We start from the raw sequence: 26,574 nt of genomic DNA, 5'->3' as shown, positions 1-26,574 counted from the left end.
TGTGGGAGTGTAGAAAAGAGAAAAATTCTGGCATTTCACTGGTGGCAAGGCGGTGGCATCCTCTCCTGTGATTCTTTTGTGTCTCCCCTAAGGGGTAAGAGGTAGAGTGATGGCCCATGCTCTCCGAATTTCATAGAAAATGGGAAATCTCAACACACAGAAATTAATCTACATAGGAAGGGGAGCCGTGTACTGCCACGGCGACTAAGCCTGATGGGCAAACCTCCCATAACCCCTTCTGCTGGGGGGTACCTCTTTAGCCGACTGGTAAAAGAGTGGCTCTCCCGTTACGCTGGTCGCGGGCTCGATCCCCGGCGCCGGCAAACCTTTCCTTGTCTGGATTAATTTCTCGTGTGTTTCGTTACACGCGGTGGTCGTGTGGGAGTGTAGGAAAGAGTAAATTATGGCATTTCATTCAAAGCTTTAATTAACTGGCAGACGGAGTATAGACTATTAGTGGACTTAATTCGCTCAATAATCTCCCCACCACTCACCCTACACACTTGCACACATTAAAGTTTGAAGGTTGCATATTTTTTAGGTATCGGATCCCATACACACCAGAACAGGCGTCAGTCCTGGAGGTGCATTGAGGGGAGTGAGAGCAAGGCACCATTTCAACAGTGATCGACGAATGGTAAGGCAGTGGGCCAGTTCTATAAGTCAGCGTGTATAGTAAACCAAAAACAAATACACTTAAAACACACAAACACAAACGCAAAAATACACACAGGCACACACAAAAAAAACGCACACGAAACCCACAGACAAAACTAACACATTTAAATACATACAGGAACACAAACACAAACACAGACAAAACAAGCACACTTAAAACACACACAAACACAAACACAGACAAAATAAGCACACTTAAAAAACTCAGGAACACAAGCACAGACAAAACATAAACACAAACACAGACAAAACACATACACATATCAAGCCATTCCCTCAAGGTTATTAGCTGCCTCGGAGCAGCAAACTACGTGAATATCTTGCATTGTATCTATAGCCACCGCACATTAAATCGCTCCAGAACCCCACCCCCTCCTTAACCTTCCTTCCATTGTAACATTGGGCCAGATTCTTAAACATTTCGGCGACCAAGCACATATATTTGACGCTTTCGTAGGAGTTTTGGGCATTTCCATGGGTAGTTTATTGACCCTCGTGGTAGTTTGACCCTCCTTCTGTACCATGAACCTACGATAACACTCATGATAACCTGATTAACCTCCTTTTCGGCCTCAGGAAATAGTTGATGTGAGAAGCGGTAGCGTCGGAGAATACCAATCTTTGACTCCTAATACTAATAATAATATCAGCTCCGCGGGACTTCAGGACCAACTTAGTGTGAATGACTATAGTGTGGTTTGCACGTGCTCTTGTATGGTTCCCTAGCCACTTAGTAACCACTAAATACCACAACATGAGCTTCTGTATATCTTGGATGCAGGAAAAGAAGTAAAGAAATCCGGTGAGTCATGTGGTTTGGCGCTCTTAATTAGAAGCAATTACGTTGGACCGCAGACTGAGCGAAAACAATGTTTCTCGCCAGATTATTTTTAAACATCTTAGTAGTTTTAATGTGTTGTGCGTGTTAGGTATTGTGTAATGTGGCTAGTGTTATGTGGCGTCTTAAGGGGGTACGCGACACCTTGGGGGGGTGTTTTGGTCTAAATATAGCATTTTGCAAAACTGGGTGAAAAACGTTCTTATACCATCTAGAAATAATCCCCGAGCAATGTTTTCCTCGTAGCGCATATTTTAAATGTCTGGCGCGGGTTTAAATGGACCGAGTTAAAGGTAAAATTTTATCTTTTTTTTATCGCAGAAAATCTAAAATCAATCAGATTTACGTGAAAAGTTCTGGAAATGTTGATTGTACAAGTAGCTAGGGACCCATGATTAGATAGTGTTGATAGGGAAAAGGAGATAGGAGTATTAAGAGGAAAGAGTGACACAAAACAAGATTTTTCGCGATGTTCGACGAACATAATAAAAGAAATACCATTCTGCCTAACTATATGGGAAACTTTCAGAATATTTCAATAGGACTATTCACAGCCAAAAAATGAAAGTGATTGGTTATGTATTAATGGTGCTGTGTAATTTTGTGTCGCTACACGTATACGCACATGTATACGTATAAGTATACATACAAGTATACATACATTGTTCTGGGTCTTACAAAATGTAGGCAACATAGATGCCTACTTACCTGTAAAGTTTCATCGCAATACCCCAGATAGTTTAGTTAAATGACCTCAGGTGTCCCGTTGTAAAATCTCAAATCCCATGTTAAATTCTTTATGTTCTAAGTGTATCTCTTCCCCTATTTCCGGGCCGATTTCTTTCATTCAAAAAGCATTTTAATCAGGAAGAATGGGTGATTAACGTTTGCTATCGTTTGGGTTTATACAATAGTAAGAAATATTTTTTAAAGTTCGATGAAATAATTTCTTCTTTTGACATAATAATTATGAATATTTTTCAAAAATCAAAATCAACTTCAAACAATAGTTTCGATAGCAAACCCTATTCCTTACACATACTTTCATAAGCTGCAGAAGGAGATATGTGTATAACAAAAAGTGCAACGGAGGAGAAATTTTATAAAGTGCAAAATCATGGTTTTCAGACATCAAGCGATGAAGTTTAAATGTTTTTTGTATTATACCTATTCTAACTAGGGATTTGAAATCCACAGGATATATACATCAGGATATGAAGAAAATGCAGACATGGTTTCATTAACTTACTTTCATTGGATGTGTACACAGGCTGCTTTGTTTACCCATTGTTACGTCTTTTTTACTGGGTCACAAATCCATGTACTCGAAATTGACCATATTTCAAAGTAAAAACCAGTCTTCTACTGTGTAAAATCAATAAAATGTAATTAAAAAGACATCTGAGGGGGATACATAGAGTGTTTTGTTGGATTTATGAAAAACATATTATGTAAATCAATTTTTCACGGATACTAGGAGGAGGAGGTAGGAAGACACCTACCGAAACGGGCGCAAGCCACTCCCGGTGAGGTATATATGGGAAGTGAGGAGGGTACTGAAGCCCTCCAAAGACCCTTCCCATGTCCTCACTAACCGTTTCCCTATTGTTTCATCAACACCAGAGAGTAGTTCAGCATGCTCTCTAAAGACATATCCTCTCTCTATCCATACTACACTACATTCACACAACATATACACCTTTTCCCAAAATTCAAAATTCAAAATGGCGCACCTTCACCCTGCCTCGGAGTCCCCGCCTGGGGGGGTGATCACAAATTTCCCCAGGGAAGACTCCCCTTCTGGCTGCCGACTTGAGAGGTGTCTTGATAACTCCTCGAACCTCTTTCTTATCAATTTCTGTAACATTCGCGGTCTTCGTTCTAATTTTTCATTCTTTGGAACACCATCTCTCCTCCTCTAAACCTCACCTTCTCTTCCTTACCGAAATACAGGTTTCTGAGGTTACTGACAGCAATCTCTACCCTGTTCCCTCCTACTATCTCTATCCTAAATTTCAATCCAAAGCTGGATGTTGCGCCTACGTGCGCAACGACATCACCTGCTCTCAAACTACCGCCCTATAGCTTTACTTTCCTGTCTATCTAAAGCTTTTGAATCAATCCCTAATCGGAAAATTCAAAAGCACCTATCCACTTCTGTCCTTCTATCTGATCGCCAGTATGGGTTCCGCAAGGGGCGTTCTACTAGCGATCTTCTTGCTCTCCTAACTGACTCTTGGTCATCCTCGCTTAGCCGTTTCGGTGAAACTTTCTCAGTTGCGCTAGACAAATCGAAAGCTTTTGATAGAGTCTAGCACAAGTCTTTGCTTTCTAAACTACCCTCTTTCGGATTCTATCCCTCTCTGTTCCTTTATCTCCAGTTTCCTTTCCGGCCGTTCTATCTCTGCTGTGGTAGACGGTCACTGTTCTTCCCTTAAACCTATCAACAGTGGTGTTTCACAGGGCTCTGTCCTATCACCCACTCTCTTCCTGTTATTCATCAATGATCTTCTTTCCATAACAAACTGTCCTATCCACTCATACGCTGATGACTCCACTCTGCATTATTCAACTTCTTTCAACAGAAGACCCTCTCAACAGGAATTACAAGACTCCAGACTGGAGGCTGCAAAACGCTTTACCTCAGACGTTGCAATCAATTCCGATTGGGGTAAAAGGAACCTTGTGGCCTTCAATGCCTCAAAAACCCAGTTTCTCCACCTATCAACTCGACACAATCTTCCATACACCTATCCCTTATTCTTCGACAACACCCAACTGTCACCTTCTTCAACACTAAATATCCCCGGTCTATCCTTAGCTCAGAATCTCAACTTCCTCGAGGTTGGGCGTTGTCACGTAAACACTTTTGGCTGGACAGGAGGGAGATTCCCACTTCCTCAGCCTTTCCCTTAAAAGTTTTGGGGCCGTTAAGACGGGGACGAGGAGGGGCGGAGAAGGCAGGTACGGGGAGAGTGAGGTGGATATGGACGATGAATTGGTAAAAAAAATGAAAAGATTAGAAAAACAGAGAGCTCAGCTCAGGTGTTCATGTGACAACTGCCGTGACTGCACAGCCGCGGTGGCTGGACGAGAGCGTTTTCTAGGCAGGCACTGGTGGGATGAGTGGCGCCAGAGTGGTGCTCAGCAGCAGCAAGGTGCGCGCGTGCGTGTGTCTCCTACCGTGTCCTTAAATATAGGTGGCGTGACGGTAAGGTAAGAGAACACATCGATTCGTTGATCTTTAATTTGACAGAGTAAGCATTGATACAATAAAATACATGATACATGATACATAAAATAACCTAAAAAAAAAGAATGTTTATAATGTGGTCTCCTTTTAATTAGTATGCTCGTGATCAGCTGTTTCCTTACTGCCACTGTGCCACTGTGTGTGTGTGTGTGTGTGTGTGTGTGTGTGTGTGTGTGTGTGTGCTCTCTAAATAAAAATGGCGGGGACTTCCGCGGTCTTTTCCACGGGCTATTTCTTAAAATAATGAATTCATGACAATATATATATATATATATATATATATATATATATATATATATATATATATATATATATATATATATATATATATATATATATATATATATATATATATATATGTATTGCATCTGTTCACAGCTGTGTTAGAAAACTGGCACCTACAGAGATCCCCACAGCTGCTGCAACTTCGAAGCCGTTCACTTCGTGCCACTTCTCAAGTAATGCACGTTACATCCGACCACGATGATAGGATATAACAGAGGAAAGGTAACGCACTATTTGAGGGCTCGAACACTTGTATTCGATTTAGTGTGGATTAGTGTACGCACATCACTGCAGAAAACGATAATTTCCTGCGTCACTCACCTGATAGTATTAATCCGGGTAGACTGCAAGAGGATTAGCATAGTTTGGTCATCTGTCTCTCTGATATAATTTATTTACCGTTCTTATTGAGGCTGATGTCATGATTAATAAGGTTGACAGAGAATAAATAAAAAAAGACACTCTAAAGTTCTGTTGAGACTGGCAAAGCATAAACAGAGTAAAGCCATTTTATCTCAAAATCAATATTGAGACTTGCCATAATTTTAAAGACTGACAAAGGATAAACAGAGTAAAGCCACCCTCTAAACCTATTGAAACAGACAGCAAGGCCTGCTCTCACCTGCCGCTGTCAAGTACGAAAGGTCACATACTGGACGTTAACCTTGTCAGCGTATCGTTCCTGGAGCACTAGATTCACGATATAATATATACTACGATAGTCACATACACTAAAGTAGTCTAGAAGCCCCGCCCCGTCCCTCACCCTCGCCACATAATAGCATTGAGTTGTAACTTCCAGCTCCCATCGTCCAATCAAGCAGCTCCCGCAGCTATGGTGGACAACGACACAGAAGCAGCATTGCTCTCCAAGCCTTCTAAGGATGAGGCCTGCAAGGAAGAGGCACCAAAGAGCATCTCGGCTAAACATGTGAGTCCTGGCTGCTCCCCAACCACGTCCTTCCGGGCTAACTGATTTTTTCTTCCTATTTTTCTTTTTCTTTTTTCCTTTCTTTCTTTCTCTTCATTCTTTCTTTCTGTACTTAAGTATATGGACAGGCACCAACGCGTTGCTATTGATGGATATTTTAGTAGTTATACTCAAGTCGTCCGGTGTTTCTTATGGCAGCGTTCTCGGCCCGCTTCTTTTTATTTCCTATACCATCGATATGTGGAATGGCATTTCCTCTCATTTAATGGCCTTGCCGGTGATACTTCTTTATTCTGCCCTATTCCTGGTCCTCAAAGCAGGTCTTTTGTGGCCATTCATTTGAATGCAGATCTTAATTTGATTTTTCTTGGTGTCAGCGACGGGGGATGAAAATCAATCCTTCCAAGGCCAACAGTATCATTTGTAGTCGCTCAAGGAACGCCGATTCCCCACACCTGATAACTTAATTGACACCCAAGTAATCCACTCTTGTAACTCTTTAAAACTGGTGTGACATGATATTCCCTTTTAAGAATCACAATCGGAAAACTGTTCCTGTAATTTCCCAGAAAGGTGCTCTGTTGAGGAAATGCAGGGCTACTTCTAATGATGCCATCTCTTTATCTCTTCATCCAACCTTCATCCTCTCCCTTCGTGTTCGTGTCGGTGTCGTGCAGGTGGCGTTAGTGGTGGTGGTGGCCCTGACCTCCGTGACCCAGGGCACGGCGACCAAGGGCTGGACCGCCGTGCTGCCCAAGATGCAAAACGACACTCAAACCTTCACGGTCACCGACGACGACGTGGCGTGGCTCGGTACGTGGAGCAACTTTCAGGTCACTCATTTCACGTAAGTCTTCCAGTATTACAAGATCACAAAAGCCAGCTGCAAGTCTACTCATTGTTTGTTTCTGAGCAGGAGTAATGATTTCACAAACTTTAATAGCCTGTTCCTCTGCTAAGAATTATACGTTGACGTGCTGTGGCATTTGTTAGTGAATCATTGCAGCCTGCTTTTTCTGCCTTTTTTTCCGTTAAGTATAATAATTCAGTTTGTTGCCCGCTTGGAAGTGCATGTGTTCTCTTGTGAAGGTTGCCTCTCCTGCATCAGTGTCCAAGGCCTCATCAGTGGCCAACTTCACCCCACTGTTCCCTGAAATGCCCATAGTAGGAAGTAGCATACACACACACACACACACACACACACACACACACACACACACACACACACACACCAAACAATTATAAGTATAGCTGCATGTAGTAGTGAGTGTCAGTTTCCCCTCGTCTTCGACCTTTTCCTCGGAATGTGTCAAACTGAGTCATAGTGTGCATGAGCACGACCTTCCCATTGCCTCATGTCCTGCCCCTTGACCCACACCTCACAATAACGAGTAATACACGTCCCCCTGAGTGTGACCTTCCCCTCGCCACCAGTGTCCATGACGTCCATCGTGGGCATCTTCACCTCGCTGTGCACGGGGCCACTGGTGGAGTGGGCGGGGCCGCGGCGGGTCCTGACGGTGGCCATGGCTGCCAGCACGGCCATGTGGCTGCTTCTGGCCTTCCCGCCGAACAAGGCCGTGCTCTTCGTCGCCAGGGGGGGCCTCGGCGCATGTGTCTTCATCATAACGACAATTTCGTTGCCTCTCCTGGCAGAGCTGAGCCCCAGCAGGATCCGGGGAGCCATGACGGCCATGTCGGAGGTTTGCGGGTCCATTGGGTTACTTATCGGGTACTTGATGGCGTACCTCTTCACCTGGCAGGTGGCCACGGCGCTGTGCTCCCTCACCGCAGGACTGCTGCTGCTGCCGACGATGCTGGTGCCGGAGGTAGGCAGCGTGTAGCGCCTAGAGGCCCTAGTCCTAGGTCATTGAAAAAACAAATGGGACACCTCGCTCAAGGCGAGACTCGCGCTCATTATATCATGCATCCCTTCACTCTTGACAGTCTCCCTACTGGCTGGTGCGGCGCGGCAGGACGGAGGCGGCCAGGGGGTCGCTGCAGCGACTGATGGGCTCTAAGGCCGCGGCGGAGGACGAGCTGTCGGCCATCAGCAGCATGCCCGCCGCCAGGCAGGCCTCACGAACCCAACAGGTGACGCACCGCTTAATGCACAAGGCCAAAACAATGTTACTGGGGCTGAGCACAGGCCAACACTTTCCCCTCCCTCCCTTACTTTCCCTTCCACGACCAATACTGCTTCTGGACAGCATCCCTCCCTCTCCCTCCCTCCATGAGTGTCGCACAGTTTGCTCCTTCCTGCACAAAGGCCAATTATTGCTGCTGGGCATCATTGCTGGCCAGCAGCTCCTTCCCTCCCTTCCTCCTTCACTGGCTGAGTCAATGTTCGTTTCGTCAGTAAAAAGGTTGTTCGTAGCGCTACTTTACTTTGCCTTGCTTGTGCCAACTGATCGCTTCAGTAACGTGCTCACCACTGTCTCGGCCGCTCTGCTTTATCTCTCCAACACAACGCCTCAGCAACTCTGTGGACCGCTCGGTGTGTTTTGTCTGTGTGTCTTGTCTGTGTGTCTTGTCTGTGTGTCTTGTCTGTGTGTCTTGTCTTCGTGTTTTGTCTGTGTGTTTTGTCTGTGACTGACGCTGCTTGGTCTGGCTTCCATTGTGCTGTGTCTTCCCTTTACCTTTGTTTGCCCACTAAGCATGCTGAGTGCTGCTGCTTGGCTTCCATGTGCTGTGTCTTTCCTTTACCTTTGTTTGCCCACTAAGGATGCTGAGTGCTGCTGCTTGGCTTCCATGTGCTGTGTCTTTCCTTTACCTTTGTTTGCCCACTAAGGATGCTGAGTGCTGCTGCTTGGTTTCCCTGTGCTGTGTCTTTCCTTTACCTTTGTTTCCCCACTAAGGATGCTGAGTGCTGCTGCTTAGCTTCCCTGTGCTGTGTCTTTCCTTTACCTTTGTTTCCCCACTAAGGATGCTGAGTGCTGCTGCTTGGCTTCCCTGTGCTGTCTCTTTCCTTTACCTTTGTTTGCCCACTAAGCATGCTGAGTGCTGCTGCTTGGCTTCCCTGTGCTGTGTCTTTCCTTTACCTTTGTTTGCCCACTAAGCATGCTGAGTGCTGCTGCTTGGCTTCCCTGTGCTGTGTCTTTCCTTTACCTTTGTTTGCCCACTAAGCATGCTGAGTGCTGCTTGGCTTCCCTGTGCTGTCTCTTTCCTTTACCTTTGTTTGCCCACTAAGCATGCTGAGTGCTGCTGCTTGGCTTCCATGTGCTGTGTCTTTCCTTTACCTTTGTTTGCCCACTAAACCCGCTGAGTGCTGCTGCTTGGCTTCCATGTGCTGTGTCTTTCTTTTACCTTTGTTTGCCCACTAAACCCGCTGAGTGCTGCTGCTTGGCTTCCATGTGCTGTGTCTTTCTTTTACCTTTGTTTGCCCACTAAACCCGCTGAGTGCTGCTGCTTGGCTTCCATGTGCTGTGTCTTTCCTTTACCTTTGTTTGCCCACTAAACCCGCTGAGTGCTGACCGCCACCTAGCCCCACAGTTCACGGGGCCGCAGCGGTGCTGCTAGTGGTGAGCCTCTTGGTGCTGCCCTAAACACGTGTGCTGTGCCTGCTTCTGTCCACGGTAAACCCGCTGAGTACTGACCGCTGCCTTGCCCAACAGTTCACGGAGCTGGCCAAGGGCCGCAACGCGCGGCCGGTGCTGCTGGTGCTGAGCTTCTTCGTGCTGCGGGAGCTGGGCGGCCGCAGCTGCATCATGATGTACACGGTGTACATTTTCCGAGAGGCGGGCGTGCAGCTGGACGCCTTCACGTGCACGGTGCTGGTGGGCGTCGCGCGCACCCTCTGCACCTGCCTGACGGCGGCGGTGCTGGACAAGACGGGGCGGCGGCCGATGCTCATGGGCACCGCCGTGGTGGGCGGCGTGGCACAGGGCGCGTGCGGCCTCTTCCTCTACCTGCAGGTGCCGGGGGCGTCGTGGGTGCCGCTCGCCGCCGTGCTCGTCTACGTGGCCGCCTACGGCACCGGCATCGGCCCCATCCCGTGGGTGTACGTGGGCGAGTTGGTGCCCTCGCCGGTGCGTTCCCTGGGCGCGTCGCTGATCACGGCGTGCGACGCGGTGGTCGTCTTCTCCATCAGCCTCGGCTTCCTCAGGCTCATCGCCCACGTCGGCCTCGGCGTCACGTTCATGGCGTTTGCTTCAGTCAATCTCCTCATCGCCGTCATTGTGTGGCTGTGGATCCCTGAGTCTCGGGGCGCCACGCTGCAGGAGCTGGAGAAAGCCTTCGATGCGGTCTCAGGGCAGCCGCGGTGCGAGGCGGCAGGAGGCATTTAATTTATAATTATTTCTTTATACGAAGCATTTAGCTAACAGTGTACAATATATTATAACAAAATTGATCACCACATTTTTTTTTCCCTTTTCAGTCTTTTCTCATTTTTCGTGTTTGTAGTACGAGGGAAGTCTTGATTAAAGTACATGTCTCTCAGCCGCCCACGTGTTATACAAAGGAAATACTGTGCACAATGCATCGCTCTCTGGTAAGGCCGAGGACTCAGTTGTTGGCCAGTTGTGAGGGGCAGAACTCTTTCGCGCATTGTCTACTCTCGGAAGAGTCCTAGCCCGTATTCTTAAACATACCAGCCCCTCAGTTCGCCTCTTTGAAAAGTCTCATGTGGAAGTGTCTGGGATTATAATGGGCTGTTTTGTGATCCCATATTGTGATAGTTTTACACGACTTGTGCGCCTTGAACGGGAAAAGTCACTCATGAAAACCAGGTTAGTCTTCCCCGTGACCTTGGGAAATACGCTTCATAATAATTATGGACCCCAAGACCGTATTCTTTAACATTTCGGCGCCTAAGCATACACATTTGATAAGACTTTCGTAGGAGCTGTGGGTATTTCCAGGGGCAGTTTTGTGACCCTGGTGGTATTTTAGGTTTTCTGTACCATGAATGCGAAAACTCATAAGAACCCGAGTAATTTCCTTTCAGCCTTTGGAAATAGTTGATATCGTAAGCATCCGAGAATACCATCTTCAGAAACGTAAGCCAAGACAACTGAGTGCACGCAGGCTGCAAAATTACCACCGCCGCGGCAAAGAAGTTGGGTCTTCGGTACGATTAGCTTGTTCGTTTCTTTGTCTGTCTGTCTCTGTGTAAGTAGGATTATGCACAAAATATTTCTTATCCATTCATTCTACGTGGTGGGTAGGTGTAGCATGAGCCAAGGAAAAACGCGGATCTGAGAAGAAAACTTACCGAATGACGGCGATTTAAATTACTGTAAAGGAAGCAACTCAAGGGGAAAGATAAATGGAAACACAAAAGACCCCTGGCACACAAAAAAGTCCACTAGCACAAATGATAGAATGATGAAATGACTGAATGATATAATGATGAAATGATTGAATGATAGAATGATAAAATGATAGAATGATAAAATGATGAAATGATAGAATGATAGAATGATGAAATGATAAAATGATAGAATGATAAAATGATGAAATGATAGAATGATAGAATGATGAAATGATTGAATGATAGAATGATAAAATGACAGAATGATTGAATGACGGAATGATGAAATGACTGAATGATAGAATGATGAAATGATAAAATAATTGAATGATTAAATGATAGAATGATAGAATGATGGAATGATAGAATGATGGAATGATAGAATAATTGAATGATTAAATGATAGAATGATAGAATGATGGAATGATAGAATGATGGAATGATAGAATAATTGAATGATTAAATGATAGAATGATAGAATGATGGAATGATAGAATGATGGAATGATAGAATGACGAAATGATAGAATAATTGAATGGTAAAATGATAGAATGATAGAATGATGGAATGATAGAATGATGGAATGATAGAATGACAAAATGATAGAATAATTGAATGGTAAAATGATAGAATGATAGAATGATGGAATGATAGAATGATGGAATGATAGAATGACGAAATGATAGAATAATTGAATGGTAAAATGATAGAATGATAGAATGATAGATTGATGGAATGATAGAATGATAAGATGATGGAATGATAGAATGACGAAATGATAGAATAATTGAATGGTAAAATGATAGAATTATAGAATGATAGATTGATGGAATGATAGAATGAAGAAATGATAGAATGATGGAATGATAGAATGATAGATGAAAAAATGATAGAATGAGGGAATGATAGAATGAAAAAATGATAGAATGAGGGAATGATAGAATGATGAAATGTTAGAATGATTGAATGATAGAATGATAGAATGATTGAATGATAGAATGATAAAATGATAAAATGATGAAATGATAGAAGGATTGAATGATAAAAACGTAGAATGATAGAATGATAAAATGAAAGAATGTGAGAATGATGAAATGATAGAATGATGGAATGACAGAATGATGAAATGATAGAATGATAGAATGACAGGATTATTGAATGATAGAATGATGAAATGATAGAATGATAGAATGTGATAATGATGAAATGATAGAATGATAGAATGATAGGATTATTGAATGACAGAATGATGAAATGATAGAATGATAGAATGATAGGATTATTGAATGATAGAATGATGAAATGATAGAATGATAGAATGTGATAATGATGAAATGATAGAATGATAGGATTATTGAATGATAGAATGATAAAATGATAAAATGATGAAATGATAGAATGATAGAATGATAAACTGATAGAATGTGAAAATGATGAAATGATAGGATTATTGAATGACAGAATGATCAAATGATAGAATGATAGAATGATAGGATTATTGAATGATAGAATGATGAAATGATAGAATGATAGAATGATAGGATTATTGAATAATAGAATGATGAAATGATAGAATGATAGAATTATTGAATGACAGAATGATATAATTATTGAATGATAGAATGACACAATGATGAAATGATAGAATGATGGAATGATAGAATGATTATATGATAGAATGATGGAATGATAGAATGATTAAATGATAGAATGATGGAATGATAGAATGATGAAATGATAGAATGATAGAATAATGGGTTGATAGAATGATGAAATGATAGAAGGATAGAAGGATGATTTTTTACAACAAAGGAGACGGCTCAAGGGCAACAAAAAGAGTGTAGAAAAAAAAAACCCGCTACTCACCGCTCCCATAATGGACAAAAATAAAAAGTGGCCAAAAGAATGGTCAATTTCGGGTGGAGAGGTGTCTTGATACACTCATCTTGAAGAAGGTCAAGTCATTGGTAGGAGGAAATGAAAACGAAGGAAGGCATTTCCAGAGTTTACCAGTGTAAAGGATGAAAGAGTGAAGAGGCTGCTTAACTCTTGCACAAGGGGTTTGGACAGTATAGGGATGAGCCAGAGTAGAAAGTCGAGTGCAGCGGGGCCGCGGGAGGGTGGAGGCATGCAGTTATCAAGATGAGAAGAGCAATCAGCATCTGGATGTGGATGAATAATGTGCAGGGCACCCGTACAGGTGCATAACACGCATATTTGTGTTGGCTGTTGGGGGGACGGGGGAGCCGGGTGTGCAGGGGAGGGAAGTGAAAGAAATGTAATTGTTTTATGGCCGTATTCTTAAATCAAACTGGTGTAACCACAGTCCCCGCACATCCGACAATGATGTCCGACAGTCACGAAGGGTGTATTCTTATACGCCACCTCTGGGACTGTGGTACCGATCAAAGCACCAAACTGTCGGGAGACTTTGTCGGGTCCGTCACGGTCACCCCTTCTCACAAATATTGTGGGGCGTGTTATTTTGTGCCTGATTTGCATGTTCACAACGTCTTTGAGGATACTAGACGTTCAAAACACTTCTGGTACTCTCCCCGAAGTGTTAAGAGCAAGTAAAAGGCAGTGCCTCATATTCATCAAAACAAGCAAAGAAGAGAGATCGTCTCCGCTGCCCCACCAGGGGGCGCAAGCCCTCCTGGACCCCCCTCGGATCCCAACGGGAGATACTAATCATATATGCTCCGCCGGTAAAACTACACAAGTACAACAGTATATGAGACCTTGAAAGAAAATGATTCTCTTGGGGTTAATAATGGAGGCGCGGAGTGATTCTCCATATCTACCAATAAATCTTTCCTTATGTAATGATAGGCTGGGTTAAGTTATGTATTAGATTAGGTGAAAAAATGATAGCATGATAGTGATGTATGGCGTTGCGCCATACTGAAAAATACGCCTGTGTTTAGAGACCCTGAGACTCGTATTATGAATCGTTTTGGGGTCTTGTTAGTTGTTACGATCGTTTTAGAAGTCACATCGGAGGAAGAATGTTCTCCCGTTCACGGCGCAGAAGCCCTCCAAAACTACGGCCAGGCTCATTAAACCAGCCATGGAAACCAAAAACAACCTTTTCAAATAGATGCACTAAGGTTTCGAAGCGTTTGATAATATGGGGCCTAAGGTCTTCCACTCCTGCCCGGTGTACCCAGCAGCTGATGGTGTGTCGTCAAGTCTCGAACCCTTGTTATTGTCCGTCCGCTTTGTTTACATACACACAGGGGTGGATAAATTTCGGCACGGTACTGTGTCCATTGTCGACTGCTTGTCATGCAAGGGGTGCAGGTTGCCTCATTAGTAGTATTTATTGGTGACAGTGACAGGACCAAAAAAATTCGCAAGCATGATCAAGAATTAGCACCAAAAATGACGTCGAAAAATTTTATACGTTGAATTTGCCGGCCGGGGCAGCCAGCCGCCGAGGGGACCTCCCCACTACCCAACCGGGGAGTGGTGAAAAGCTACCCAAAGTGACCATTCCCCCCCCCCCACCCCCACCCCCACCCCAAACCCCACCACCTTCCACGCCATCGTGTCTCCCCCTACCCCCCGGAGGCCTGAGCGTCACCCTCCTGCCGGGGATTGGTTAGGGGCGTCCTTTCGCGCTGTGCCGGGGCGTCGCCCTCCTGCCGGGGATCGGTTAGCGCGAGCGGTGACTTGTTCGGGGGATCGGTTAGGGGCGTCCTTTCACCCCAGTGCCGGGGGATCGGCTAGGGGCCTCCTTTCGCACCGTACCGGGGCGTCACCCTCCTGCCGGGGGATCGGTTAGGGGCGTCCTTTCGCCCCAGTGCCGGGGGATCGGTTAGGGGCGTCCTTTCGCACCGTGCCGGGGCGTCCTTTCGCCCCAGTGCCGGGGATCGGGGCGGGGCGTCCGGGCGCGCCGTGCCGGGGCGTCGCCCTCCTGCCGGGGGATCGGTTAGGGGCGTCCTTTCGCCCCAGTGCCGGGGGATCGGTTAGGGGCGTCCTTTCGCACCGTGCCGGGGCGTCCTTTCGCCCCAGTGCCGGGGATCGGCTAGGGCGTCCTTTCGCACTGTGCCGGGCGTCCCCCCCCTGCCGGGGGATCGGTTAGGGGCGTCCTTTCGCACCGTGCCGGGGCGTCCTTTCGCCCCAGTGCCGGGGATCGGCCAGGGCCTCCTTTCGCGCCGTGCCGGGCGTCGCCCTCCTGCCGGGGGATCGGTTAGGTGTCCTTTCGCACCGTGTCGGGGCGTCACCCTCCTGCCGGGGATCGGTTAGCGCGAGCGGTGACTTGTTGGGCGGAGGCCTGTGGCTACCTTTCCCCTCCCTCTCCTCTTCCCTCCCGCTATTGATTTTTTCCAGTTTGCCAGCATGTGTGCGTGTCTCCCTCTATTCCCCACCCCTCGCGAGCGGTGACTTGATGGTCAGTCTGAGGGTACCATTACCCCTCCCTCTCCCTCTACCCGCTATTGATTTTTTCAGTTTGCCAGCATATGCGTGTGTGTGTGTGTGTGTGTGTGTGTGTGTGTGTGTGTGTGTGTGTGTGTGTGTGTGTGTTACTGTTGATTTTCATATTGACTGGAGTTATATCGATTGTCTTTTCAGTGAGGGGGTAGGAATGGGAAAAGTAGATTTTATACATTTTTATTGAAATATAGTGGAAAAAAATGGTATGACAAGTTATTATATTACCTTAATCTAGTCTATTTTATTTGTTCTTTCTTAATCCAGGCTAATTTGTTCTTTCTTAATCCAGACTAAATACATGCTAAGCCTAAAAACAAAAACACACAATCGCCATAAAAAAAAAGACATATTACAAACTCACACCGTACAGGCTCAAAGAAATACAATGGAAACCCACCCATCCTACCCCTTTTTTTTTCTCTCCCCCAAAATAAATCCTAATTGAAAGAGACATATTACAAACTTATGTCGTACATGCCCAAAGACAACCCATAAAAAGATGACAACACGAGTACATATATAAATGAAGAAAAAAATACACAACACAAGTACATATATATAAAAAATAATACACACAGAGCGAGTACATATATAAAAAAAAATGATTGTTAAGCACTAAATATAGGACTCTCATCAAGAACATTTATAATATTATTCACGTCCATGCTATGAGAAAAATTCGAAGAATTGAAAGCTGAAGGAAGGACAGTGCTTGAGAAGCTTTCATTTGTTTCGTCCGCACGAGCTGCATTGGAAGGGACCGGTTGTGGCGCGAGATTTTCTTCAACGGCCGCAGTTGTTGCACGCCGCGCTGGTGGGTCTTCAAAGACGAGTTTCTTGGTCACAGAGAGATTTTTTTTCATTGGTTTTCCCCGACCGTACGCCGCTGCTGAGGAGAAGAGACCCGCCTCACGTTTGGCCACCTGAAGTTTTTTTCTCCCAACTTTGTGGAGGCTCTTCTGAGACAGTCTTGGGTCCCGGTGTTCTTGCTGCTTCGGCAAATTATTCTTTGTCATTCTTCGCCGCCGTTCTTGTCCCCGGTCGCGATCTTGTCGTCTCTGGTGCGTCTCCTGCTGCTCGCTACGCCCCTGCTGCTGGAGCTGCCGCAACACTTCCGCCATATGCTGCATTTTTTTTTCCAGTCGTGATTGACGCATTTCATGATCTTTTTGCTGCAGACGACTTCGCCGCCGCTCTCGCGATTCAGCGCCCGACGGAGAGTCAAGACACACCATCACCGAAGCGTGTCTGTTGTTTTTGCCGTGGACTTATGAAAAGATAGAGAAACATTATTAGACAAAAAAAATCAATCTCTCTCTCTCTCTCTCTCTCTCTCTCTCTCTCTCTCTCTCTCTCTCTCTCTCTCTCTCTCTCTCTCTCTCTCTCTCTCTCTCTCTCTCTCTCTCTCTTGTAAGAATAAAAAAATACTTACTATGCGTTACGCTGACCGGTGGGTTGTTCTTCAGATGAGACACTGGTAATGGAGGTATCACATCCTTCAGAAGTCGCAGAAGTCCTTCCCTCAGCACACGCCGCCCCATTTTACCGACACCTCCCAACGCGCCGCGGTTGTTGTTGTTGTTGCCCAATGACTCGCCCGTGATGTGTTCACCGGTAGACTTGGGAGTTTCTGGAACATCCCCCACCTCACCACCACCAACATCCGCTGAAATGACAAGAAATATATATATTTTTTTTAAACACACACACACACACACACACACACACACACACACACACACACACACACACACACACACGCACGCACACACCAGCGCTTGTGCGCGCAGAAAAAAAAAAATACAAGAGGCGGATATCTCACCTCCGTTTCTGGGATGTGATGTGTTATCCACGGCTTCAGCTTGGGATGTGTTATCCATGGCTTCAACTTCTAATGCGGCTTGACCCATTATCTGATCGTCAACATCGTCAGCATGAAGAGTTGCAGCGGCAGCGTGGGGCTGTTGTTGTTGTTGTTGTTGTAAGTTCATGACGGCGAAGACTTCCTCCGTGACGCTCCTCTCGCAACGTTAGGGGACTGACTAAGCTACTCGGGGTTATTTGGGGCATATGCGCACACTACCACAAGCCTTTTTTTCTTCCGAGGCTACCCCAGGTTATAGGGGACACGCCCACACATGTATGCAAACGCGCGCACATGCCCAAAACCACAAGCCATTCTTCTTCCGAACAATAGGAAAGCGTGAACAAACTCACACCCACCCGGTCACGTCGCACGAAAAAAAAAAAAAAACAGAATCCTGTTTTTAATAACTACATATAATTGCACACACACACGCCATAAATGAATAAGCTACATGCTACTTCTCTACATTTTTTACACACACACACACACACACATTATTATCATGTAACATTTAATAAGTTAGCCACATATCTTAGAAATACAATGCTTGTAAGTCAGTCCTTGACTAGATTGACAAAATGTTTTTATACATGGGGGCATTTTAAACATTCTATAAGCATATGTTAACACCTTTCTGTCATTCTTCAAAAAATTTCCTAAATCATAATTATCTTTCAAAAACTGACTAGTCCTCTCTAAGCCTATTTTATTACATAAGTATACGAATTGAATGCAATACACGCCACACACCAGAGTTTTGTCCGACTGTAATCTTGCGGCAAGTTTAAAAACAGAATAATCTTTATGCTTATTTAAGAAACTTCGAAAGTACTTAGAATATAATGATGGGGTCAGGGCGTATGTGTCGAAGAAATATATACACTTATCACTAACAGAGAACACCACCCAGTGACCCATTTTCGAAGCTTGCGACGCGCCTAACACATTAGCAATAAAGACAATGGGCTTGTCTGACTCACTCCTTAGATTTAATTTCGCTACATCGTCAGCGGGAAGACAGCCTAAGAAATATATATTGTTGTGATAAAGTCTTCCTTGTAGAGCTTTCATAATTTGTTGATTATTCATTATGCTCTAGTGTCGCAAGACACGTGCCTCTCCGAGTTGATTGTATCCCCAAAACAGATAATTACTAAATTTTCATCCAAGCCTTTTTTAAGCTGAAGACTTATGCGTAAGTTTCCACTGTGTTCAAGAGGCACTGTGCCTCGTATGTCTTCCGGTAACAAACTAAAAACAAACACTGTCCTTCCTTTCCTAAAGCTATCGTAATCAAGCAAAGTGTCATTTTCTACTCCTAAACTATCTAAAATATCATAATAGACTCGCGTACACTCGTGGGGAAAAGAAACCGTATTTTTATACATATTCATACCATTGACAGAGACTGTTAGTTCAGACAAATCAGCATTCTTGAAATACAAGCCATTTTTATTATATACACCCGAAAAGGCCCTCATGTCAGCCATAACGATATATAAACGCTCTGGAATGACATTTCCCCACGGTTGGTCACAGACAATACTTGTCTGCTGTTTGCCGAGAACCAGAGATTTATATAACGTCTTGTTAAAATTAATATTGTACGCGTTATTTTTCCTGTCTCTAATTCTTTATTTAATGCAAGCAATGCTGACGGGTAGGGTTGGAGTCTGGTGACCCAAAGTTTAGCAAAATCAATATGGGCACGCACAGCACTCCCATCGCCGTCAGTGTTCAAATACTAAGCTTCGTTAGCTAACTCAAGCCTTATTCTCAATGGGATGTCGTCGCATAAATACTGATCACAAGAAGTAATGTCCGACATTAATGGGAAGGTGAGATGAAGACCGTGATCTTTGATATCTTTTAAATGTCTCTTGTATTTGCTCCCAAGGCTAGTGAAGTATGCGGCGTCATAGGTTTCAGCTACGCCTGCTCCACCCGACCTGTTATCTTTGAGGAGGTTTCCTATTTCTCCGAATGATTTGAGTTTTAATGTGGAGAAGCTGGTGAGCATTTTTATGAATGACCAGTAATTAAAGTATGGGTTACTTTCAACCATTTGATCGCCTACATACACCTGAATTGATTTGAACATGGTATTAGCAGTGCCATTGCAGAATTCGACATTGACAGCCTCCTCGACTTTTGTTTGTCCATCAGCTTGAGTGACACTTAATTTCAACTCAAGAATTAATTTAGCAAGATCGATAAATGCCCCCTTCACCCCCGGCACGCGGAACTCTAGGTACTTATCTTTTAACCGGGCGTGGCTGGACAAATTTACAGGTAAAATGTCGACAAGAGTTTTAGACGCAATAGAGCTCTCAACCTGGCGTTGTCTGTTGATTCTAGGGAATTCGTCAACCACACTGAGCGCATAATCAGAAATCGGAACGGAGGGAGCGGCGGAGGCCATGCTGTTGTCGCTTTCGTCGCCCGCTATATACTAATGGAGACACTGGTCGCGGGAGCGGGCGACGTGTTAACTTGATAAGAGACCACTCGCTAAAAAAATGGCAAGCCCACGCGCGCGCGCAGGTCAGAATGTTCCCCCCCCCCTTTTTTTTTTTTTTTCATGAGTGTCCACCGCACCTCCACATTACTAAATTATATCAAACACATCGCTGTTCTTTCTCTTGCAACCACTTTTCCTTTCATTAATTTTTTTTTTCTTCTTGTTTCGCGAAGTAACTCTTTTTTTTTTCCTCCTTTAATAATTCTAGCACCTACGTCACTTAAGGCTTCAATACCTCTTTTCTTTAAAGCGCCTCTCACACTTCTTTGTCCACTGCTCACATCCTGGATAACATCTTGAGTAAACTTAAGCTCTGAGGGCTTAACGGTTCTGAATAGAAAGGGCATTACACTCTTGGCTAGGTTTGCGAGCGTACTAAAAATACCGCCACCTCTTTGATGTAGTCTTGCAGGATGGGCGAAATGCACAGTTCGAATATTGCCAAAACCACCCCCCACCTGATGTGGAAAGCTACTCAAAAGACTTGAAAATTCACCCTCCGTAGGCGGAAGAAACACTGTTCGCGACGATGACTGCATGACCACTAGTTAAAAAAATATATAAAACGTCATTTTTATAGCTACACAGTGGTTTGTGTCTGTCGCCCATCCCCGGCAGTTGAGGCTTTCGCGGGAGATTCTTCGTCCCCTCTTCCTGCCCCAAGAGCATTACCTTAACGTTATTCAAATCTAGTTGGTGGGCAAAAGATCTTAGCTCCTTCAAGTAGGCCACGTTCCATTCATGATCCATCTTTCCCCTTCGTCCTACGCCGGTAGGAAAATGACTTTTCGAATGTTTTTTTCTGCTTTACATAATCACCTAGCTCACTGAGGCAACATTTAAAATTATCGCGTCTGCTTTGCTTGGTGTCCGACATTAAACCGTTCACATAATGCATATCTCTGCTGGTTTCAATAAAATATCTTGACACGTCATTATATTCTACAGATTCACCCTGACAAAATTGAGTCACCATACCCACCACAATGGGATAATTTGATTCCGTGGGTGGTTCCTTCACTACCAGCGACCCCACATTCGGTCTGTCACTCCAAACGACTCTGTTCAAATTATAAAGTTGTTTCCGATTTTCAAAGAGATTAGCATAGCCATACACTTCAGCCAAGTCCTTGGCTATACCGCTAAGTTTAAAACTGCTGGCGTTGATGGTGGCTACTAAACACACACTGTCGTCAATGAACTGGCGATCGGTCATTCGCCCCTTCACAGGAATGATGGGATAGTCTGACATGTTTATAGAAAAAATATATATTAATTCTCGCTCTTACTCACGCTTAGTGTCTCCCTGTCCCGCGAGGTCACACAAGTGTCTATATCCCACCCCAAAACAAAATCCTTTTTATACGCGATAATTCTCCCACGTCATACCCGGCATCCGCGCGGGGGCGGAGAAAGAAGGCGTGGGGCGTGGCTTTGCCCGAATTGGGGCACTTCTCCTTCCTCCTCCTCCTCCTCCAAACAGTTGCTTCCTTGCCTTATTATTGCGTATAAATGAGGGATCTAAGTTTGTGTTGTGGAAAAGCATTTTAATAAATGGTATATCATCAGCTTTGAAGCCTAATTTGCTGTTGACGTCACTTAAGGTTTGCAATATATCAATGACGTTAAAATTATTAATGGGGCTCAAAAGATTTCCGTTTGTATCCCATGTAATTCCTGGAGTATGTTTCATGAGAGCTAAGAAAGCTTTGGCATAATCCCTTTGAGCTGCTTTCATTCTAACATCAATCCTGTTACCTATGGCAGGTTTCGAATCGATAGTATTGGTGGGGAACGTCGTGCGAGGACCTATGGCCGCTTCAGATGGCGGGTGGTTGTTTGGGGTTAATACATCTTGCAGCGCGCGTCTCTTTATATTTTTTAATGCAGTTGACGCCTTGACCGTCGAACCCGACAACGGTTTCCGCACTCTCTTTTCTTTTTTTTCCTCGTCCGTCTTTCTGTTTCGTTTTATGTTACGGCTCCCCGTAGAAGACTTGAGTAAAAATTGTTCTGCTGTTGATTTCGGGATGAGACAATATTCCTTCATTTTGTTAAAAGACCAGTTATGACACTAGCTGCCAGAGCTAACAGCACAGAGAGTATAGCACCGCCCCGCTGTGTTCGCAGTAGTTTTTTTTTTTTTTTAGTGTACTTACCCCCTTGTTGGCGAGTTTCCTTATGTGTTTTTTATATTTGTTCAGGGATTTCACAATCTTTGTATTTCGCGTAAGATTAGTTTTTAGGAAATTTAGAAACACTTCTGACAAGCAATCTATCTGTTTCTAGTTCAACACTGCAATTACTTTTTTCCGTTTGTCGGGGGAGAGTTTAGCCAACAACAAAACAAGATCCTTGTGAACAAAGGCGAGGGGAGGTGCTTTTTTTTTTCTTCTTGTTGGTGAATTCGAGGTCATTAGGAAATATCTTGAGCGTCTATCCAACAGTCTTGACTCGGATCATAACCCAACCAAGATACAAAAAATTGTTTGCGACCGTTCACCACTCTCGATTTTTTTATGATGACGGGGAAAACGTCCGGTAGCTGAACTTTGATAAGCTCCTCTTTGTAAAACAAGCCTTGGATGGGTTGATTGGATAAATCTTGCAAGGTATAACCCAATGGGGATTGTCGATAATCCACGCTTGCAATTTTAAATATTTCTTCTGTGTTTTGGATATGAAAGCCTCGGTTAAATTTAGAAGCTTTATCCGCGCCCACGAGTCGAACGTAGTCCCCGATGTTCAGCACACGACTGGCTTTACCTTGACACTTTTCTCTGTTTTTATAATTATGCATTTTCTTAAACTGACGAATGATTCCTCGCGGGTTTTTCATGGCATGTACTTCGGCTGGGGTTTTTCCTAGACGTGCGTGAGGCGTGCGGTTATAGCTCTCGAGTACCTTCTGCAAGATGGAAATATACTCGAGTTTATTGTGAGCTGTCATATACCTATATATTCGACCTTTCAGAGTTCTGATAAATCGCTCAGCAAGGCTGCTTTTTATCTCTTGGGAGTAAACGCTGTACATTTTTATGTCTTTACTTGCAAATAGGTTTGAAGTGGACGATTATGAACTCTTTGCCTCGGTCAACACAGAGCCTAGAGACCCCACTGAAAGCAGCGTCTTCCTCTAGCAATGTCTTCATTGCCATTACCATCGATTTTGCATCTTTACGTTTAAGAGGCAGGGCTTTGGCGTACCTTGAAAATGCATCAACGCAGACTAAGATGTAATTATGACCTCCATTAAAGCGGGACAATTCTTTCATGTCCGCGAGATCTGCTGCTATGATAACTCGCGGTTTGGGACTGAGAATAGCGCGTCGCTTAAACTTATGGGGTTGTATCTTATGTAATGTGTGTGTTCTGCAACCTTCCATAAACTGTTCAACATCGCGCATAGAAACGTCGGGTTCAATGGCTCTCGCTGCTAAAAATAAAGGCCTCACTCCACTTAAGCCTCCAGGTACTTGAGGGTCTTCATAAAGTAACTTTAAAAGACGTGTCTTGGATGGGGCTAGCATATCGCTCACTCTCTCCACGAGTACACAACCTCACAGGAGCCGTCGTTCGCTATATTTGATCTCAGTGATAGGACCTCGGGGGTAGTTATGCAGACGTCAGCCAGCAGATAGCCGTAAGGTTTTCCCGCAACAGCTCGCTTGTAGATACTGAGAAATGCCTTGGCTCTGTCACGACCATACAATTGACGACCTAGAAGTTCAATTTGACCAAGATCTCTTTGTTTAAGCAAAACGAAATGAGTGCAACTGAGGGATATGCTTCGCGCATACTTTACCTGCATAAATAAGTTCTGAGAAATGAGTATGGAGCTAAGGCCAAGATGTCTGCCTTTAATAAAAACATTGGCGACGCTTTCATCATTGGCAGCGCGTAAAAAGTTATCGTCATATACTACTAACATAGATTTATTTTTCTGACAGAGATCAATTTCCTGTTCTGGGTCTATAATGTCCTTACTAAGTATTACTTTATTTTGCAGCTCTGGCAAGTCTTGAGGGGAGGTCCCCTCGGCGGCTGGCTGCCCGCGCGGCTGGCTGCCCCGGCCGACAAATTCAACGTATAAAATTTTTCGACGTCATTTTTGGTGCTAATTCTTGATCATGCTTGCGAATTTTTTTTGGTCCTGTCACTGTCACCATTACATACTACTCTCATTTATCACATTCACCGACATGCAAGGGGTGCAGGTTGTCTCATTTATCACATTCACCGACATGCAAGGGGTGCAGGTTGTCTCATTTATCACATTCACCGACATGCAAGGGGTGCAGGTTGTCTCATTTATCACATTCACCGACATGCAAGGGGTGCAGGTTGTCTCATTTATCACATTCACCGACATACAAGGGGTGCAGGTTGTCTCATTTATCACATTCACCGACATGCAAGGGGTGCAGGTTGTCTCATTTATCACATTCACCGACATGCAAGGGGTGCAGGTTGTCTCATTTATCACATTCACCGACATACAAGGGATGCAGGTTGTCTCATTTATCACATTCACCGACATACAAGGGATGCAGGTTGTCTCATTTATCACATTCACCGACATACAAGGGATGCAGGTTGTCTCATTTATCACATTCACCGACATACAAGGGGTGCAGGTTGTCTCATTTATCACATTCACCGACATGCAAGGGGTGCAGGTTGTCTCATTTATCACATTCACCGACATACAAGGGGTGCAGGTTGTCTCATTTATCACATTCACCGACATACAAGCGATGCAGGTTGTCTCATTTATCACATTCACCAACATACAAGTTGTGCAGTTTATCTCATTTATCACATCTGCCGACATTGTCCCACCCAAGTTTATTTTTATAAAAATAAATGATGACCTGTGTTTTGAATTTGAAAATGCTTGAAATGTGAAAGTTTGTTCTTGCATCCCTTGTATGTCGGTAAATATGTGGTAAATGAGATAACCTGCACCTCTTGCATGGCGATTAATGCAGAGGTGGGCAAGTGCGGTACTTAGTGCGGTAGTGCGGTAGTATCGCATCACAAGAAGAGTACCGCACTACCGCAAACTTTCTGAAAATACCGCACTACCGCGGACTGCACAAAAAAATCCTGCGGTACTTTTGGCGGTACTTAGAAAAGTATCGAAGACATTTACAGCACGGCATGCTCACAGTTTTTTTTTTTTTTTTACAGTAAATCAGACTCAATCAGTCAATCGGTATCAGTCATCAGAATCAGTGATTCAGTCATTCTGACTTTTCAATTATTGTTCAAAATTAAATACTAAATGAATAACTCAGAGTAAATCTGTTCCTCACTCAACCCAAGAAGGCGCGCCATGACTGCGCCTGACGATGACTGTACATGGCAGTGAACAACAGTACAAGCAATCACTAACATGATCGCCGCTCAATCTCGTCCCGTACAAATTTTTCTTTGATGCATAACATAGACCATAGTATATACTACATCTGTTTTTTAACTTCATAGTAACTTCTCTCTCTCTCTCTCTCTCTCTCTCTCTCTCTCTCTCTCTCTCTCTCTCTCTCTCTCTCTCTCTTTTCACTGTAGCCAAGATCAATATTGTTTGATTACAATAATAATAATAATAATAATAATAATAATAATAATAATGATTTATTATTATTATTATTATTATTATTATTATTATTATTATTATTATTATTATTATTATTATTATTATAATTATCTCGTTGAAATTTCCACGTGGTTTCTTCGCTGAGGCCTGAGACGCCGGTGTATAGAGCTTTCCCACGGTGTGTTTTGTCTTAATATGTTGGATAGTTTGAATAATGCTTCACTGCTCCCGTCATGACTTTCCATATTAGTAGCAACCGCACTACTGATTTTTCAGTACCGTGCCCACCTCTGGATAAATGTGATAAATGAGATAACCTGCACCCCTTCTATGACAAGGAGTTGACAATAGACACGGCACCATACCGAAATTCATCCACCCCTGTGTGTATGTAAACAAAGCGGACGGACTATATTGTCACTATAACAAGGGTACGAGACTTGACGCCAGACAGGAAGGGGTCTCTGCTTCCCAAGTGTAAATAAATACATAGGTAATAATGTGTACTTCAGTCTACCCAGTTGTGACAAAGAAAGCGAGTGTGCGTTTCCGTAATTTTAGTGTTGACTGTTGTATCTTCAACACTCGACAAGGTTTATCAGTTTGTTATTTTTATCGAATCCAGGAACCTGACTTACGGGGCGACGTCACGACTTTACCTTCACTTTCGGCAACGTGCGAGACGCGTCACTTGGCCAAAGAATAAGAATCAATGGCGCCACTGTAAACACTTGCCTGCGCCATGACGGGCTGGGGCCCACCACCAGGCCCCTCAAGAGAGGCTAACACATAAGAAAAGGGCAAAAAAGAAACAGAGGGCCAGATAGTTTCACGCTGGTGGGTTGCTGGGCCAAAATGTGGTCCATATTCTTAAACGTATCGGGCTCCCATTACGACTATTTCCTAAC

The 26,574-nt window shown here is 44.3% G+C and overlaps 1 protein-coding gene across 4 annotated transcripts in view; it reads left to right on the top strand.

Moving 5' to 3' along the window:
* Window positions 1-649: 649 nt before the first annotated feature.
* The window catches only part of LOC127002043 (facilitated trehalose transporter Tret1-like), a 156,402-nt gene continuing 130,477 nt past the window's right edge, over window positions 650-26,574 (top strand). For 2 of the 4 annotated variants that reach the window (XM_050867390.1, XM_050867391.1), the window contains exons 1-5: window positions 654-4,674; window positions 5,857-5,985; window positions 6,663-6,798; window positions 7,420-7,814; window positions 7,933-8,079. In XM_050867390.1, the coding sequence (XP_050723347.1) occupies window positions 4,639-4,674; window positions 5,857-5,985; window positions 6,663-6,798; window positions 7,420-7,814; window positions 7,933-8,079 (843 nt within the window). In that variant the 5' untranslated portion in view covers window positions 654-4,638. Of the gene's footprint in view, window positions 4,675-5,856; window positions 5,986-6,662; window positions 6,799-7,419; window positions 7,815-7,932; window positions 8,080-9,599; window positions 10,337-26,574 lie in introns of those variants that run through there. The other 2 variants (XM_050867393.1, XM_050867392.1) reach the window with 2 other exon arrangements.

Source organism: Eriocheir sinensis, chromosome 22, assembly GCF_024679095.1.
Source record: "Eriocheir sinensis breed Jianghai 21 chromosome 22, ASM2467909v1, whole genome shotgun sequence".
NCBI lineage: Eukaryota > Metazoa > Arthropoda > Malacostraca > Decapoda > Varunidae > Eriocheir > Eriocheir sinensis.
The sequence above is the reverse complement of the archived record's forward strand: the minus strand, read 5'-3'. Positions and strand labels throughout refer to the sequence as shown.